The 19,137-nt window shown below is 40.8% G+C and overlaps 1 protein-coding gene across 2 annotated transcripts in view; it reads left to right on the plus strand.

Moving 5' to 3' along the window:
* rabgap1 (RAB GTPase activating protein 1) overlaps nt 1-19,137 on the plus strand; it is a 155,784-nt gene that overhangs the window by 32,467 nt on the left and 104,180 nt on the right. For both annotated transcript variants that reach the window (XM_080742477.1, XM_080742478.1), the window contains 5 exons: nt 1,167-1,428; nt 3,441-3,654; nt 8,426-8,600; nt 13,315-13,475; nt 17,611-17,721. In XM_080742477.1, coding sequence (XP_080598603.1) covers nt 1,167-1,428; nt 3,441-3,654; nt 8,426-8,600; nt 13,315-13,475; nt 17,611-17,721 — 923 coding nt within the window. The remainder of the gene's footprint in view (nt 1-1,166; nt 1,429-3,440; nt 3,655-8,425; nt 8,601-13,314; nt 13,476-17,610; nt 17,722-19,137) is intronic.

The following is a 19,137-nucleotide window of genomic DNA, read 5'->3' on the forward strand; positions in this document are numbered from 1 at the left end:
ATTTGTGAATGTTCCTATTACTGTGGTGTGTGTGTGTGCACAGGCTCTCACTGGCACGTGTCTGTCGGTTCCCACATGCGTGCACATATGCCTTGTTCTACATGTCGTCACGGTCGGGCAGGAACCTCCAAGTTTCAAATTTGTACGTGTTTTTTGCGTGAAGTAAAGCCCTGTTTCATCACACAAGGCCGTCGCACAAAATTAGTGAAAATAGCTGATCGACAAGCACACAACGCCTCGCGGCACGAGGCGTTGTGTGCTTGTAGTTTGGCTATTTTCACTAGTTTAAAGGACAACTTATTTTTTTTTACATCAAGGGTATTAGAGAAAAGAAAAGATAAGTGTTAAAACATGTTTTCATTTACTGCTTTCTATCGTTTTTTAGCAGGCATACAAGTGGCTAAATATGTCTTTTTAGCCGTCGATTTCGTTATTACCATTTACAGTAACACTACTGGCCCCCATAAGTCACATCTGCTCATTAAAATATTGCGGTGGATCTTGGGAATTGTGTCTAAAAATACATATTTAGCCACTTGTACCCATGCCCCCACACACCGAAATCAAAATCGTTAAAATCGCTAAAACGATAGAAAGCAATAAATGAAAACATTTTAACACTCATCTTTTCTTTTCTCTAATTACAATCTAAAATATGAACAAATATGAATATGAAGTTGTCCTTTAAATTATTTTTAAAACGGTCAATACAAAACGGACGGTTTTGGACATGCAAGGTTTCCACCCGACAACAACGATGTATGTGTGTGTAGGGATGGGCCGAAAAGCGATATTATCGTTTATCGTGATAAAAAGCACTCGCGATAATCGTATCGTGGAAATGTTATTTATCGTGATATCCGACCTCCGTCATGCACTGGGATCAATACACCTTTTATTTGCCCAGCTGCGTATCGGTACCTGTATAATATACGTACTTGATACAGTCTTTTTTTCACTCTAGATTAACATCTTTGCCTAAAAATAGCCAATCTACAAGCTCACAACGTGTCGCTACACGACGCGTTGTGAGCTTGTAGATCTGCAATTTCTTGGCAAATGTTCCGCCCCAGGATAATGGATTTTGAATATCGCGATAATATCGTAAATCGCAATTTCATTTGTCACAATATGTGTGTGTGTGTGTGTGTGTGTGTGTGTGTCAGATCGTGGGGAACGGCAGTGAGCAGCAGCTGCAGAGGGAGTTAGAAGATGTCCTGATGGATCCGTCTGTCGCTGACACCGCACCGGGAGGACCAGACACACTGGGAACGGACCATCTTGACGTGGGGGACCATGGCCTTTCCAGTGCAGCGTCGCCCGTGCCGCCGGGCACAGACCCTCTGAGCACACCCCCGCCCAGACTGGACATGGTGCTGCCCGTACAGACCGCTCAGGAGAGCGAGCTCAACGAGAGGTCATACCGAGGTGAGTCGTGGGGGAAAAATGTACTCACGTTTGTTGCTTAAGTAAAAGTATCAAATAGTGCAGTGTTTCTCAAACGTTCAAATGTCAAGGTCTCCCCTTAACTCTGACAGTGTACAAATGGAACCAAATGGACCCGTTAGGGTTCATTTGGTTCCATTTGTACACTGTCAGAGTTACAGACTTGTATGGGTCAATTTAGACCCCCCAAAAGGAAGGAACCCACAGAGTCCCTGGAATCCACTTTGAGAACCACTGAAATAGTGCAATATAGAAATAATGGGAATTCAAAATTTACTTCAGTAAAAGTATTGGTATCAAAATATGCTTAAAGTACCAAAAGTAAAAGTACTAGTCATTATGCAGAAGGTCCCATTTGAAGTTTTGAAATGTTTGAAATATTTTGAAAATAGCAGATCTAAAAGCGTTTGGAGCCTTGTTTTCAAGGCCTTTGGGCGCTGCGATACCATACGTGGACTCATTTTCAAAGTGGGGCTGAATGAGTGCTCTTGCTAGAGTCTTCAAAGTATTTTTTACTGACCAGCGAGGCGATCCTCTATAAAAGTATATAGATATCTATAAGAGTTATTTGGTTGATTATTTATTTTTATTTTTATTATCTTAGTAGTCATTTTGTTACTGGAAAGATTTCCAGTGACAGTAGGTAATTTCGTCTTTTCTTGAGATTAAATACAGTCAAAGTGGGTGACAATGTAATCTCAAGAAAAGACAAAATTACCTATTTGGGTCGCATCCTACCTAAACGGAAGGAAATCATCAGTTAATAATGATTAACTTTATTTTTGAAGAATATGTTTTCTCTGAGTGGAATAAGTAATTCATCTGGACATTGTCCTTTTTTTCTGCGACGATCATGTTTATTTATTTTTTTGCTTTGTTCTTTATGTTTGTTGAATAGTTTCTGACCTTGCAGTGTATTTTCTTTTTACATTAGCCTTGGCATTTTATATGATCGTGCAGCACATTCCCGGATTTGCACAATTCTTCAAAACATGATACAGTACAAGCATTTTCCTGTATCTCCTCTCCTCTCCTCTACCCTGCCCTCCATTGTTACCTGCATTTTGTGCTGATCCCAAAACTACAGGCTTACTCTCTTCTTCTGCATCAGGCAGGATGACTCTGTATTGGTTTCATTAACATTTATTTAACCCAGCTGGGTTACGCATCTACAAGCTCACAAAGCTGCCAAATCGCGAACATTTCTGTTTCATGTCAAGGACCCCCAAAATTGCATGTATTTGGCCGTGGACCCCCATCTCAAAATATGTTGTTCCAGGACCTAGAAGCAAATATTTGAGTTACAAATGTTCGCTTTTAAAAATAAATCACGATTTTGTGCCGTGCTGTGAGCTTGTATACCGGTATCTGCTATTTTTCAACAGTTAAAGCATTCAATAATTCTAGGCCTAAATGGATTAAGGGAGTCTTTATTGTTGATGTTACTCTTCTGTACCTACTGTACTTCTATGCCAGGTATCTGTAACTCCTACTGCTGTGCTGTCTCTGGCGCCTGAATTTCCCGCGCGATATCTATCTATCTACAGTAGGGATGGGACAATATGAACATTTCATGTCACGATTATTGTGACCAAAGAAATTGCAATTTACGATATTATCATGATAATCCAAATTTCCCCAACATCCATTATCCTTGGGCGGAATATTTGCCAAAAAATAGCAGATCTACAAGCTCACAATGCGTCGCAACTGAGTTTGCAGATCGGCTATTTTTTGGCAAAGAGATTTGGTAGACAGTGAAAAAAAGACTGTATCAAGTACGTTATTTCCAGTTCCGTTTGACCAATTATAGAGGGTTTAAATGGTACCGGATATGCAGCTCGGCAAATAAAAGGTGAATCATTCCCAGTGCATGACGGAGGATAATTTCACGATGAATTGAAATCTCCACGATACGACTAGCGATTATCGTCCCATCCCTAATCGACAGTATCCATCTCTCCCCCCCCCCCCCCCCCCCCCCCCCTTTGCAGGAGACGAGTCGTCTTCAGAAGGCAGTCCCGGGAGTCCCATCCCGGACGAGGACAGTGTAGTGTTCAGCCAGCTGACGTACCTGGGCTGTGCTTCTGTTAACGCACCTCGCAGCGAGGTGGAGGCCCTCCGCATGATGAGCATCCTCCGTGGGCAGTGCCAACTCCCCCTGGACGTAACGCTGTCGGTGCCAGGCGTTTCTGAGGGCACTGTCAGGTATGTTTGTCTGTTGTCTGCGCGCTGCTCATTTTGACACATTTCAACCTGGAACGCATCTGTGTAGCTTGAACCACTTTAACCATTTTTTTTTTATACTTTAGCTATTGAAAAATAGAAGATATATAGCACGGCACCGAGTGCCGTGCTATGAGCTTGTAGATCTGCTATTTTTTGGAAAATCATGAAAGTTTGTGCAATTCTTTCCAATATATACATTTGTAACTCAAATTCTTGCTTCTGGGTGTCCCTGGAACAACATCAGCGGCCAAATACATATAGTTTTGGGCGTCCTTGACATGAAACTGTTTGAGAACCACTGATCATAGAAACATACGTTGTTTATTTTTTCAAAAACCTTAGAAGGATTTAGAAGACATTAGTAGAATCGGCCTCAGGTCTAAATACCTATTTACGAGAGCTTCTAAATAAGCATTTTTCTTTTTTTTAAGAATTTGATTATTTGAAGTGGTCAAACTAGTAGTCGGGACCCACATGGCCAAAAGCTCAAAGAAAAGAGGGGTACCTGTGATTTTCTGCCGTACTTTTTATTTCTGTTTTATCTATTAGTTTGGTCATTAAGGTCCACAGAATGAGAGGCCTGCTCTGCCGGAAAGTTCGCGAAAAAAGGTTAGAGGCATTTTTGTGTAATAAAGCCTTCATTTTTTGACCCTGTGATATGAACTAGGTTTCCTTTCTTAAAGTGCTCATTAAGTTGTGTAGAATGTCAATAAATCATTCCCAGATACATAGAACACATGTGTGAACAACACCAAGTCAAGAAATAATCTCCCAAAGCCTTTCCAAATGATTTATAGCCATTTTATGTACAAAAATTATTTTTCCCAATAATGTTATCTTTACTTCAATGGTAATCAACTTTGCCATGGCTTATGACATCAGGCAATGTTTCATCCTTTTCAGCAATCTTTCTAGTTATTCCACACAAAATATTATTAAATTAAAGGAACTGTGGTGATTTTATTGCCCTTATGCTCTAAATTCATATAGCCCTCTGGCAGAAAAAAACCTGTACCCCCTCAAAAAACAAAACAAACATGTAACACAACAAATTCAAGTATTGTTTTATCATAAACAGCTGTTATACAGATAATTAAACATTTAGCTGGATAAAATCAAAATTAAAATAACTAACGATTAACTCATTCACTGTCACTGTCCTCAAGTATGAGTTCAACTCGTGAACATTTGTTGGGGTCCCCAGTGCAGAGACATGCAATTACACACTTGGCCCCGGCTCTTGCACATGAGCATCCTGCTCTTCTTGCAGTGGCAGTATTTGGTGCGTTTATATTGTGCAGGTTTGGCATCCTTCAGCATCATGGTTGCCACTAGCTTACCACTGACAAGCTCTCTCCCAAAGTTGGTTGCAACAGGATAACTTGGCTGAGACATGTGTGCTCGTTTACATACAGCCAACTGATGCAGGGCTCTGTAAAGGTGTAATTGGAAGGCATCTTCAGTAGGTGGAAGACAACGCATGTCTCCTTTGATGTTGCCAAAAAGATGAGCTCGCAGTGCATCCAGATTACCACTGAAATCACTCCTCTCATACAGTGAAACCATGTATTGTCTAGCCGCCGTCACAACATCTTCTGTAACTTCCAGACTTTCCCCAGAGTCTCCATATCGGCACAGAGGCAGAAGGACTTTTGGGTGCTCAACAGCAGTTTTGTAGGCACGCCTTTTTCCTCTTCTGTAAAGATAGCTCACTGTGTCACATCCAGTCAGTATGTAGCTGCTGAGGAGTATGCATGAAAGATCTAAAGCTTCAACATCATACTTCACTGCCAGGGCATCCACAATTGCATGAGCAGGTAGGTAAGTGTCCATCTTCTTTACCCATAACTCATGTAGGCCATCCATGTGTGTGATGTAGTATATGCACATCATGATCACATCTGTGTCAGTAGCCACAACTACAGCCCGTTCGTGGTGCAGATGTTGTACTGCGAGCTCATCTTTTTGGCAACATCAAAAGAGACATGTGTTGTCTTCCACCTACTGAAGATGCCTTCCAATTACACCTTTACAGAGCCCTGCATCAGTTGGCTGTATGTAAACGAGCACACATGTCTCAGCCAACTTACCCTGTTGCAACCAACTTTGGGAGAGAGCTTGTCAGTGGTAAGCTAGTGGCAACCATGATGCTGAAGGATGCCAAACCTGCAGAATATAAACGCACCAAATACTGCCACTGCAAGAAGAGCAAGTGTACCAGAAGATGCATGTGCAAGAGCCGGGGCCAAGTGTGTAATTGCATGTCTCTGCACTGGGGACCCCAACAAATGTTCAAGAGTTGAACTCATACTTGAGGACAGTGACAGTGAATGAGTTGATCGTTAGTTATTTTCATTTTCGTGATATTAGATATCATAATCTTGATTTTATTCAGCTAAATGTTTAATTTCCTGTTTTATCAATTCATATACTGTATAAGATAACAGCTGTTTATGATAAAACAATACTTGAATTTGTTGTGTTACATGTTTGTTTTGTTTTTTGAGGGGGTACAGGTTTTTTTTCTGCCAGAAAAAGGCTATATGAATTTGGAGCATAAGGGTAATAAAATCACCACAGTTCCTTTAATTTAGGGTTGATTTTAATAATATTTTGTGTGGAATAACTATAAAGATTGCTGAAAAGGATGAAACATTGCCTGATGTCATAAGCCATGGCAAAGTTGATTACTATTGAAGTAAAGATAAAATTATTGGGAAAAAAGCAAGAAACAGGTAAATCTTTGTACATAAAATGGCTATAAATCATTTGGAAAGGCTTTGGGAGATTATTTCTTGACTTGGTGTTGTTCACACATGTGTTCTGTGTATCTTGGAATGATTCATTGACATTCTACACAACTTAATGAGCACTTTAAGAAAGGAAACCTAGTTCATATCACAAGGCCAAAAAATGAAGGCTTTATTACAAAAAAATGGCTCTAACTTTTTTTCGCGAACTTTCCGGCAGAGCAGGCCTCTTATTCTGTGGACCTTAATGACCAAACTAATAGATAAAACAGAAATAAAAAGTACGGCAGAACATCACAGGTCCTCTCCAATTTTGGGGACTGGGTCCCCGACTATAGCAATATGTTCACAATACCCTAATGGTCTCAGAGATTTCATAAAAGCAAAGGTTTATGCCTCAGTCTGTGATTTATTCACCTGGTTTGGCAGTATGTACAACAGCAGGAGCAATATTACTAAAACGCACCTTGTTTTACATGATGTGTCAGTTTAGGAAACAGCGTTAGTAGTGTGGGGAGCTCCTTTCACACTGTTTCACAAAAAGCATAATGACACATTTTTTGTTAGATTTTATTTGGCTTTAATCCGTGGATATGGTGGAAATATGCAAAAGATTTATAATAACTTATTATTGAGTGTCGCAGAACCAACCATTTCAATATATGTCAGATATAGTGTATCGTTTATGTCGGGCAGAAACCTTGCATATCCATATTTCAAATTTGTGTGTGTTTTGTAAATGTATGCCCTGCTTCATCATTCAAAAGTGTCACACAAAAGTAGTGAAAATAGCAGCTCTACAAGCTCACAATGCGTTGTGACTTGTGAGCTTGTAGATTGTCTATTTTCACTATCTTTAATTTATTTTTTAACCTGACAGACGATATCAGGCCTGCATGAATGTATTCATGCATGGCGTGCTGTGCACGCACTCACACAGGTACACTAGGGCATTAACGACTTGTGATTTTTGCAAGTCGACTCGACTCAGTAAACAGTTGAGTTGAAGTCGACTTTATCGTTTGATGACGTCATCGCGTCACGCACGGCCCCCCAATTATTTTGGGGGGTCCCCAGATGATTAACTTAATGTGCAACATTGTTTTCTCACTCAACAGTAAACAAACCAACATAAAGTTTAAGTGTATAGAGGGTATCTTCACATTTCTAAAGTGCCAATTTAACCCTGCAAGGCCCGAATTAATTTCTACTGGCCCAAAAAAAAATCAAAAAAATCAGATGGTGTTGTAGGAGTCCTAATCACAGGAAAATGTAATGTTAAAAAATTAATAATGTTTTTGTAAGGTTTTATAGCCATAAATCATAAATAATGATCTAATTTGCATTTTGGGGATATTTTTCACAATATTAACATATGCACGTGTTCTAGACATTCTAATGATCACGAAAAACAATATTACAGGCATTTTACTTATGTTTTAGTGAGGAATAGCTTCAGTTAAAAAGTGAGATGTTGTTCGTCCAGATGCTGGAATTTCAACTTCTCTGGGAGTTGTGAATGTCAGCCCGTGGGGGGTATTTATATGCAAATATCATGACCAATGGCATTGTAATACTAAACAATAGGATTTAATGGTGATGTTAATGTGAAAAGAGAACAGGAAAACTAATTATAACATTTTTTAAAAAATGATTTAAAAAACGTTGCCGAAAAGCAACGCTGGGCCTTGCAGGGTTAAGGAGTTTTTAATACCTCTAAAATGACAAAAAAAAAATCCAAATTGTGAAATATATAGAGGCAGAAATTGTGAAAATAGCAGATCTACATGCTCACAACGCCTCGCATGGCGAGGCGTTGATAGAAAGTATTACTTTATTTTTTTCAACTTCGACTTTCGACTTTCTCTGGTGGGAGTCGACTTGTGTAATGAGGTCTACTGAGTCGACTTTTTCATTAATGCCCCAAGGTACACACACCTTCACACACTTTACTTAGTCCGATTGCTACCATCTCCTAACCCTCTTCTCCATTCCTCCAGGTTGCTGGACCCTGCTACCAGTACGGAGATCGCCAACTACCCCATCTATAAGATCCTGTTCTGTGTGCGTGGCCATGACGGCACGCCAGAGAGCGACTGCTTTGCCTTCACTGAGAGCCACTACAACGCTGAGATCTTCAGGATTCATGTTTTCCGTTGCCAAATCCAAGAGGCGGTAAGAATAAATTTGTTGTCTAATTTCGAAAAAGTCATGTACTGTACAGCAGGGGTCTTCAATGTTTTTAGGCCAAGGACCACTTGGCCTAAAAACGAGACATGAAGCAGGGACCCCCACAACCTTTTCATAGATTCCATATAGTTTCATTGTTTGACAGCTCGATCATCAGTGTATTTTGGGTTCATGTCAGTTTGTGTTTCCAGATATTTAACCACTTGAACCGTCAATACTTAATATCTTGACCTTTCACTCTGTACTTAGTCTGTTCTTTTTCCCCTCTACACCAAAGCTCTTTGCCAAAAATAGCTGATCTACAAGCTCTCAACGCCTCGCAGCGCGAGGCGTTGAGAGCTTGTAGATCTGCTATTTTTGGTTAAAGTTCTCAGCATGTGGACGCTAGGGTTCAAGTGGTTAATATAAAAAAGGAGAAAAAAAGGTTTCTATCACTCAAAGATTTGGAGGACCCCCTGTAGTAACTCTGGGGACCCCCTGTTGAAGACCCCTATTGTACAGCATAGCAGCGTATCCCAACCTAGGGTCTGGGCCCTCATTAGGGGAGTGCCAAAGTTCAAGGGAGGCGGGGCGTGAGCAATAGTCCATAGCTTTGTCATTTTGTTGCACAAAATCATAATAGGATGACAGTCCAGGTACCGTATGTGCAAATAAATGAAACACACACTGTTCGGATGGCTGTTGGCAAACTTGGCACACCTCAGGTGGTTGCATGTATTCAGTGGACCTCCTCTGACTGAAGGCTTTGTTCACGTCACAGATGAACAACACCTCAAGTAGCTTGGAGAGAATATGCCCTTTTGTCTTGTGTCTCAATAATATGCACACACATTACATTTTGCTGCTGTTCTGGTAGTAAACCATAGGGGGAGCAATAGCTCTTCATACAGTTCCCCGTCATGGCAAAATAAGCTGTTCATGAAAACCTTCCCTCCCCACATCACCTCACATACACCCATGCACTTGGTACTTTAGGATGCCCTGTTTGAACTCATCTTGACCTTATGAGTTCTTTGCAGCATAGCCCTCAAACTATACTGCAAACTATACTGTTGCCCCGATGGTTCCCCTGTGTTCATGTCTAGGTCTGCACCCCCACCTCGCAAAGAATATTATCCCAAATCAGCTTTTATTTATTCATCACCCAATCCTTTAGCAGCAGAAATGTCAAGGAGGTGGAGAAGGAGTCCACTTGAGAATGTCCACTTCAGCACCAGTGGTTGGAGTGGTGCCTCAGTGTACAACAGTGACCTGAGGTGCCCTCCTGTGTAGAAACTCTCCTCTCTGTCACTAGAGCAGTGGTTCTCTAAAGCTGCGTCCAAACCTGAAGCTATTTCTTCTATTCTAGTCACTTCTATCGCTTCACTTTGGTCGCGCAGGTCTGCGTTGGTAAAAAATCTTGTCCCGTTGGAATCAAGGTGAAACACCCGGAAAAAAGGAAGTCCCAACACCAAACACCAAAAACATGTCCCTGTCTCCGGACAACATCAACACTGATTGGCTGTCAGGACACGATGGGTGGAGTGGGGGTGAAGCGAAGGTCGCTTCAGTTGGATTTTTCCAAGTGGGGCGGCGCGAACGAGGCGACCGTTCGTGCCGCCCCGTTCGGATTGTTCGCGCCGTGCCTCTTTGCGCCCGGTCGCGCGTCATCTCGTCTTTGTATGTATTCGTACCGCTCAAACTATCAAGGTTTGAACCCAGCTTAAAACGTTTTCATGTCAAGGACCCCCAAATTAATGTATATTTGGCCGCGTACCGGCCAACCGTCCAGGCGCATACCACATAGCACATGTCGCTGGTTCGATTCCCAATTCCGACTACCTTTGTTGCAATCACCATTTCCTGTTAGTCTACTGTCCTATCAATCAATAAAGACACAAAAGCCCCAAAAACTTATCTTTAACAAAATAAAAATAAAATACATGCCTTCCCTTCTTGTGTGCTTGTAGATCAGCTGTTTTCACTACTTTTGTGCTACGGCCTTGTGTGATGAAGCAGTGCTTCACTTTGCGAAAAGATTTACAAATGTGAAACTTGGAGATACGAGGTTTCTGCCCGACAGTGACGATATACAATAATAGCGCCGTGCGAGGTGCCTTTGTTAGGTTAATTCTATCCCCACAGCGCTGATTCTTGGAGTGAAACCTTTCACACATAAATCAAACCACTCTACCTCCTTGTGCCAGACCTCCCAAGGTCCCCCAATGTTGGCAGTATTTGAGAAGATGATGTCGGGCCCCTGGGGTTTACCCCCCGTTTTCACTACCCCACCTAGCCTCTGATCTAGAGTTGTGCCATTTTCAGTGAGGCTCCAGTGGGTTGGATGATTCATCCATAACATTGTTCTGGGAAAGGCCTGCATCAATGTGGATTGTGACATAATGTGAAAGCAATGGATGTTGTTATAATCCACTTTGAAGTGCAATGACACGTTTTGGGTTGTGTAGTTCTGGGGTTCCCAAACTTTTTTGGCTCGGGGCACCCCTATAAATATTTTTTTTCATCCAAGGCACCCCTACATTATCTATCTATAAATGCGGCAAATCTCTGTCTGCGTGCGTGCGTGTGCGTCTGTATGTAATCCGCGTATCTCGAGAACCTTACGTCCCACCGGCTTCAGATTCGGCACGCGCGTTCCCCGCTGCGGCGCAGAGTGCAGTGCCGGGCCTTGCCTCGACCCGATCCGACGCACGGTTTTCCCGAACCGGCGCAAAATGTTCTGAATCAGCGATTATGTTGCGAGAAGAACATTGCGATAATAGCCATTTTGGTTAGAACTGACTGAAAATAACTTTGTACTTCAGGTTTAAAATTATACTAAATATATTTTTAAATATCCAAATAAATTTCAAATATTATCAAATTATCTTGCGGCACCCCTGGACTGCCGTCGCGGCACCCCAGGGTGCCCCGTCACCCACTTTGAAAACCCCTGGTGTAGTTACTACTTACCTTACCATAATGATTAGAATATACCAAAAATACAGTCCTCACAGATTTACATTGCACAGTAGCTATATGTCAAGTGGCTAATTAAAATAGATTAAATATTTAAACGTTTAAAAATGATATATGGACCATGACGTATAACCATAATATTTATTTGGTTAAAAAATATTTTTCTGAGATCCCAGAGAACAATAATGTAAGTTCCTTGAATATGAAATGCTGTACTTCAAACTTTCTTCTTGTTGTCAAATGTCCTTAAAGCAACAATCTCAGGACAATTCCTGTGACCCTGAGGCTAACACATTCACTGCCAGAGTAAATACATAAATAATCCAGCTCCTGCCAGCAAAGTCAGCGTTTTCCTTATAGACCAGGGGAGTTTTTTCCGCAAAAAATATCAAAAAATTTACTTTTTATAAAAAAAGTTGATAAAAGTTGATCGGCAGGGAACCCCCTAGTTAAATTGTTGATCATGCAGAGCACACAACAATACTATTTTGTACAAGCTCACAACGTGCGTTATGAGCTTGTAGATTGGCTATTTTTGGCAAAGACAATTGGTGTAGTACAGATGTAACTCTAGTCTGTTTTGAATAGAAGAATTGAAGGCGTAAGTGCTTAATACCCGTTTTGTTCCTCAACAAATAACCCCACATCATGGTCACTAGGATTCCCTCTAACATCTCTGAGTCCAACCGAAACAAAGCAGAGGCATTGTGTAAGGAGAAGTCACAAGCTGCTTTTGTTTTGGTCACTAATAGAAAGCAAAAGAAGAACATTGTCATTTATTGATGACAGCAGTTTCCCTGACACGTGTCTTCCAGTTACTTGCCCCCCAGCTCTGATGTAAACTGGGGTTAGAGATTACGCAGAACCCCTGATATGGATCCCTGCTGGGGGTAAAGCTGTGTGTTACTAAAAAGCGATTTTGTGTTGATTATCAATACACAAAATAACTTAAGCTATACTACTTCATTTCCATTGATCCAAGCATGAACACGATTGATTGATCTTTAGAATAAACATGCTCTGAAAAGGCACAAGGCTCACCCATCTGGCGTCAGATGGGTGAGCCGTGTGGAAAAAGGTTGGGAACCGCTGTTTTACAGCGTTTGTCTTTCGTCTCGGCTTATAGTGAGATTCTCTGGTAAAGAGCGTCTTCTAAATGCCTAAATTGTGTTAACCCATTTAGGCCTACGATTATTGACTGCTTTAACTATTGAAAAATAGCAGATATACAAGCTCACAGCGCGGCACCGAGTGCCGCGCTGCGAGCTTGTAGATCTGCTATTTTTGAAAAATCGTGATTTTCTTTTTTGCAAGTCTTTGAATATATCTATTTAAAAGCGAACATTTGTAACTCAAATATTTGCTTCTGGGTGGTCCCTGGAACAACATATTTTGAGATGGAGGTCCGCGGCCAAATACCTGTAATTTTGGGGGTCCTTGACATGAAAAAGTTTGAGAACAACATGATTTAGAAGAAGGATTTAGAAGTCGGGTCAAAGATCGAGTCAAAGATATTCAAAGACTTGCACACATTTTCACGATTTTTCAAAAATAGCAGATCTACAAGCTCGCAGCGCGGCACTCGATGCCGCGCTGTGAGCTTTTATATCTGCTATTTTTCAATAGTTAAAGCATAAAATAATGGTTAAAGTGGTTAAAATCGAATGCGACTCGGGCGCGTTCCAGATATTTGATAGTTAAAAGTGAGCGTGTGCGGGGGTCTGCCGCTGTCCCCCTGCAGGTGAGCAGGATACTGTACAGCTTCGCCACGGCGTTCCGGCGGTCCGCTAAGAAGACTCTGCTGTCATCTCAGCTGGCAGCTCCCCTCACCCCGGACAGCGACCTGTTCACCTTCACTGTGAGCCTCGAGATCAGAGAGGATGATGGGAAGGGCACCTTCAGGTGACACCTGCATGGACGCCAACACACGCACGCACGCATGCACGCACGCACGCACACACACACACACACACACACACACACACACACACACACACACACACACACACACACACACACACACACACACACACACACACACACACACACGGCTGTCATGATTATGGCATTTTACGTGACGATTCATTGTCACTCAAATAATTGTGATTAACAATTTTATAGTGTTTTTGTAGCCAGAAAACGCGCGCGCACGTGTGCGCTGTCTGTGCGTGTGCGAAAAGCCCCTGGCTACACCAAGGATGGAGTATATGTGCGGGAGACCAGGGAGTGTGTGTACAAAACGCAGGGGACTGCCCATAAGTCGAAAAATCATTAGTCCGAAGGTTCATTGTCCGAATTTAGTTAGGGTTACTGAGGTTAGGGTTAGAGTTAGGCATAGTATTCTTAACAAATTCGGACTAATGAACCTTCGGACTAATGAACCTTCGGACCAATGCCATGGCACCCAAAAGTAAACGCATATGCGCGTGCACAAAATAGAACCGATCTTATTTTTACAGCATGCGTCCCCCGGAATCAATGGGGATACATTTACTGTAATCAGATTTTTGTCTTAGGAATGCGATAAATACAAAACAATATTGTTGAACTCAAGTCTCCATGGCGTGAGTAATCAATAGGGAAATAAAGTCATTTTGGAGATGAACTACTCCTTTAAGCCATTAAACATTGAGAGGAAACAATGGTACTCTTTGATTTCCCTTTGCATTGCCAAATCTTTAGTGTCACACAATCTGAAAAAAGAACATATCCCTCAGTGAAATGTTAAGAATAACTCTTTTTATTAGAGGCGTAGACATATACTTTAATTTATTACCTCTCCTCCCAGCCCAACATCACGTTTATTGATCTTACACAATTGGGCAGTATTCATTTCCAAACCTTATCTAACTAAGCAAACCGACAAATTTCCCTTCGGGGATATAAAGATAAAGATTATTATTATTAAGCATGTTATCAAAGAGCCCAGTCACAGCAGTAACATACTGCAGGTTTACACAAACAACTACACGTATATATCTGAGATTCTGAAATACTTTTACTGTACAAATAATTCTGTGGTATATCCTGCTGCCCTGGTCTTCTTGCTGTACTGTACAAAATGTACAAAGCACATATGTACTGAAAATCTAATCAAAACAAGGCAGTAACCACAGATTGCAGAACAAAAACAAAGAAAAACTAAAATAAACAAAAAAGGGAAAATCTCTTTTCTCTTGCCATGCTCGCTCCAGTAGACGTCTTTTTGTATTGAAAGTGTGCTGAGATTTTAACCACTTAAAACCCTCTATTAGTCTTAGTGAAACAGGCTTCAGTTGTACAGTAACTGTACTCAAGCCGCTTTCTGGCTAAAGTCTCTAGACCAGGGGTCTTCAACGCTCTCTTAGTTGAGAGAGAGATGAAGCAGGGACCACCTGTTCATAGATTCTATATAGTTTCATCGTTTGACAGCACAATCATCAGTGTATTTTGGATTCATGTCAATTTGTGTTTTAAGATATTTAACCACTTGAACCGTCAACAGAGATGGGAAAAGTACTCACATTCTGTACTTAAGTAAAAGTAAAAGTACTTGTGAAAAAAACACTTTGGTAAAAGTAAAAGTACTCATTCCAAATAATTACTCAAGTAAAAAGTAAAAAGTATGTGCTTTGAAAAGTACTTTTAAAGTAAAAGTAAAAGTATTTTTACCGTATATTTCTAGAATTTGAAGGATATTAAAATTAAAAGATCCCCACCAAACACACATCTATGATTTGAAATCTAAATGCAGCAGTGTTTTTTTTAGACTGAGTACCAGTTATAGTCAGATAATATAGTACAATCATTATTATTATAAAAAATAAATGTATAACCCACAATTTTGTAACCCTTTTTTTAAGTGTCAATTGACCACCAAGTAGTCCTACACCATTATGACTGATGTTAAAATACAGATAAGGTTTCCTAATAAGAATGTCGTTTTCATTGTTCAATTATAATTATAATACATCTCACATCCACAGACAGACAGATTTCTGACTGTTACTGTAAGATGTTTTGCATGTCTGTCACTGGACCCCAATGTAATACTGTAGTCGTGCTTTTGCTATGCGAACTGCTAATCAAGTATTCAATCAATCAATTCAAACACACGCATGCATGCAAGCGCATGAGGGCACGCGCGCGCGCGAGCACACACACACACACACACACACACACACACACACACACACACACACACACACACACACACACAGTCTGCACACACACACACACACACACACACACACACACACTAAAGGCTTTTGCGAGGCAAAGATGACCGAAGCTACAGTTGTGCAGACTGCAGACCATTTTTTCCACACAGAACTTGACAGAAGCACTACTTTATCTAGCTTGCCCGTTTCAGGCTACACTTTATCCAGCATGAGTTAAAAAGCACTGCCACTGACTCACCTAAACTTCGGAGCTTCAAAAAGAACGCATTTCCAACGCGTGTGCATTACATGGCCAAAGTCGTGTGTTCATAATCCAGAGTTATAGAATCCACGTGAATCGTGTTGACATGTTTGAAAGCCACGACGAGATGAATGGTTTACACAGCATTGTCATGATGGTAGAATTAAACCAGACTCTGAAAACCGCGGATTTCAAAATAAGAGCACAAGGTGTGAGGCTATTATGTAGCCTATATGATTAGTTTTATTTGTTAGTCTACTTACAGGAAGTAAATAGACCGGTGCTTGCCCTCCCTTGCCTACTTGACACAGTGTGAATCTCTCACTCTGGCCAGCAGCAGAGCGTCATCGCAGCCTGTATGCATGATGATCAAGCGCTCTAATCATTTTGTTTGATCTGCCACGCATCGGCGCAACATTAACATACCGGTATAAAAACAAAGTAGCGAGCCTGTTTTGAAAATGTAGCGGAGTAAAAGTACAGATACTTGTGTTAAAATGTAACGGATAAAAGTAAAAAGTACTCAGAAAAATAATTACTCAGTAAAGTACAAAGTACTGAAAAATGTACTTCGTTACAGTAACGAAGTATTTGTACTTCGTTACTTCCCATCTCTGACCGTCAACAGTTAATAAACTTGACCTTTCACTCTGTACTTAGTCTGCTCTTTTTCCCCTCTTCACCAAAAGCTCTTTGCCGAAAATAGCCGATCTACAAGTTCACAACGCCTTGTAAATCGGATATTTTTGGCTAAAGTTCTCAGAATATGGATGCTAGGGTTCAAGTGGTTAATATAGAAAAGGAGGAAAAAAAGCTTCTATCACACAAAGATTTGGAGGACCCCCTGTAGTAACTCTGAGGACCCCCTGTTGAAGACCCCTGCTCTAGACCAAATCCTTTTCACCAAAAATAGCCGATCTACAAGCTCAAAACACTCGCAACACAAAGCGTTTTCAGCTTGTAGATCGGCTATTTTCTTTGGCAAATGTTGCTTTTAAGAATATGCTTGTTGGAGTTTAAGTGGTTAAAAAAACGTAATTAAAAAAGAGGGCAGATAAGAGATCTATCTCTGTGAGAGTTCAAACCCGTCGCTCTGTATTTAGATTTTCCCAGTCTGCCCAACAACTTCCACACGTTCCCTGACAGCCAAACACTCGGCTTGTTTGGAAAACAACCACGGACATGCATGATGAGGATTATTTTTAGCAAATGCACATTTCCTCCTCGGTAATTATTTGTTGATTATTTATCTGCATTCTAAACATGCAGCCATGGTACAGCATGCGAGCAGAGACGCACTCTGACATGTGAAGCATTTTGTTCGTGTTGAGGAACAAAATGCCCCAAAAAAAATTTAAACAAATAACTCTTCACTGAAGATTTAAATAGCAGGATTAGCAGATTTACAAGCTCATTCTTATTATCACATTTGTTACACTGCACTTTAATGTTTGAATTTAATAATTTGCATGTATTGCTTATTTCACTACACAGAAAAGTACCTCCACAGGTGGAAATGTGAAAATGTTTAGGAGCTCCAAATGTATCCTAAGCGATGTGTCAATTTATTATATTTCTCCTGGCTGTTGACCGTATTACAAACAGGGTTATGAGAAACATGTCTCTTTTGTTTTAGTGCTGTGGCAAAAGACAAAGACAAGCAAAGTTTCAAGCTGCGTGCGGGCATGGACAAGAAAATTGTCATCTATGTCCAGCAGACTTCCAACAAAGAACTGGCCATTGAGAGGTAATATCCCACCCTCTACATACAAATACACTGCACATACACAAACACCACACACACACACACACACACACACACACACACACACACACACACACACACGCACACGCACACGCACACACACGCACACGCACACAAATGCACAATGTTAGGGCAGATGTCTACTCCACTTTTAGAGCCGGATTTTTTTCGGTTCTGTTCGGAGAGTCTTGGCAGCACCGAACAGCCGAATTATTGACGGTACCCGCTCCCCCCGAACCTCTGAATGACGTTTAGAAAGAGCCAATCGGCTCTAAAAGTTGAGTATGCAATGCATTGGCCCTAAGACTAAATCCTAGTTTAGAGCTCTGCATTTCTATTCACTTCTATTTCCAGTTTGCCTGCATCTTAAATGTTAGAAAATTATGTTTTTTGTTTTGTGTTATTTTTAAATTTACTTTTTGCGAAGGGTTGCAGCAGTGAATAGAGGCTGGCAGTCTAGGAAAGAGGTCTGCACTTGCATAGCATGAACCAGGATATACACTGTATTTGTTTGCTGTTTTAGGTCATACTGTGTAGATCAATGTGGTGTAATGAACAGTTGGCTGTTTACAGTGCATTAAAGACTGATGACTTAACAACTTGATGAGTTCTTAAGACAGTTAATGGCGTTAGGCCTAGATGGGAATTTAAATACACAAACCATCTAGCTATTTGTTGCCAGAGAGCTCACTGATTTCTCTTATTGTACTGCATTGATAGTGGTAACATCAGTGAAAATGATGTGAAATGTTTTTTTTTTTTTGTTATCAAATATTTTTATTTTCCATAATCAAAAGAAAAATGCAATTAACAGACAAACAACACAAACAATAGCAAAACAAGAAAAGGAAAAGAAAACCCACCCACCCCCTTTCCCCGGACCAACACGGAATGTACAATAGTGCATGCCTGTGCTAGGCTGTTACCACTATATAGTGATTTCTTGAATCATAGCCTTAAGCTTATCTGCAATGTCCGACCATATATTAATGTTTTCTTCTTTTGCTCCGTGTAACCTTGCTATCGACTGCTCTAAATATACTATATCTAGAAAGGTTAAGGCCCACTGGCGAAACGTTAACGTATGAGGAGGTTTCCACCGCGTAGCTACCATCTTCTTCGCCGCCGTTAAACCAGCAAAGAAGATGCGCTTGCGTATATTGTTTAGTTGCAACTGTGAGACGTCATTTAATAAAAATAAAGAAGGAGAAGATATGATATTGATACTAAAAATAGTTGAAAGTTTTGAGGCAACCATATTCCAGAATGACGACACATTTGGGCATTCCCAAACCATGTGAAGGAAGGTACCAATACTATTTGAGGCGCAGAGAGTGCAGTTGGGATTATTCAAAATCCTCATAGCACATAGTCTGCGGGGAGTTAAATAAGTCCGAT

The sequence above is a fragment of the Nannobrachium achirus genome (genome assembly GCF_963921795.1).
Source record: "Nannobrachium achirus genome assembly, chromosome: 15".
NCBI lineage: Eukaryota > Metazoa > Chordata > Actinopteri > Myctophiformes > Myctophidae > Nannobrachium > Nannobrachium achirus.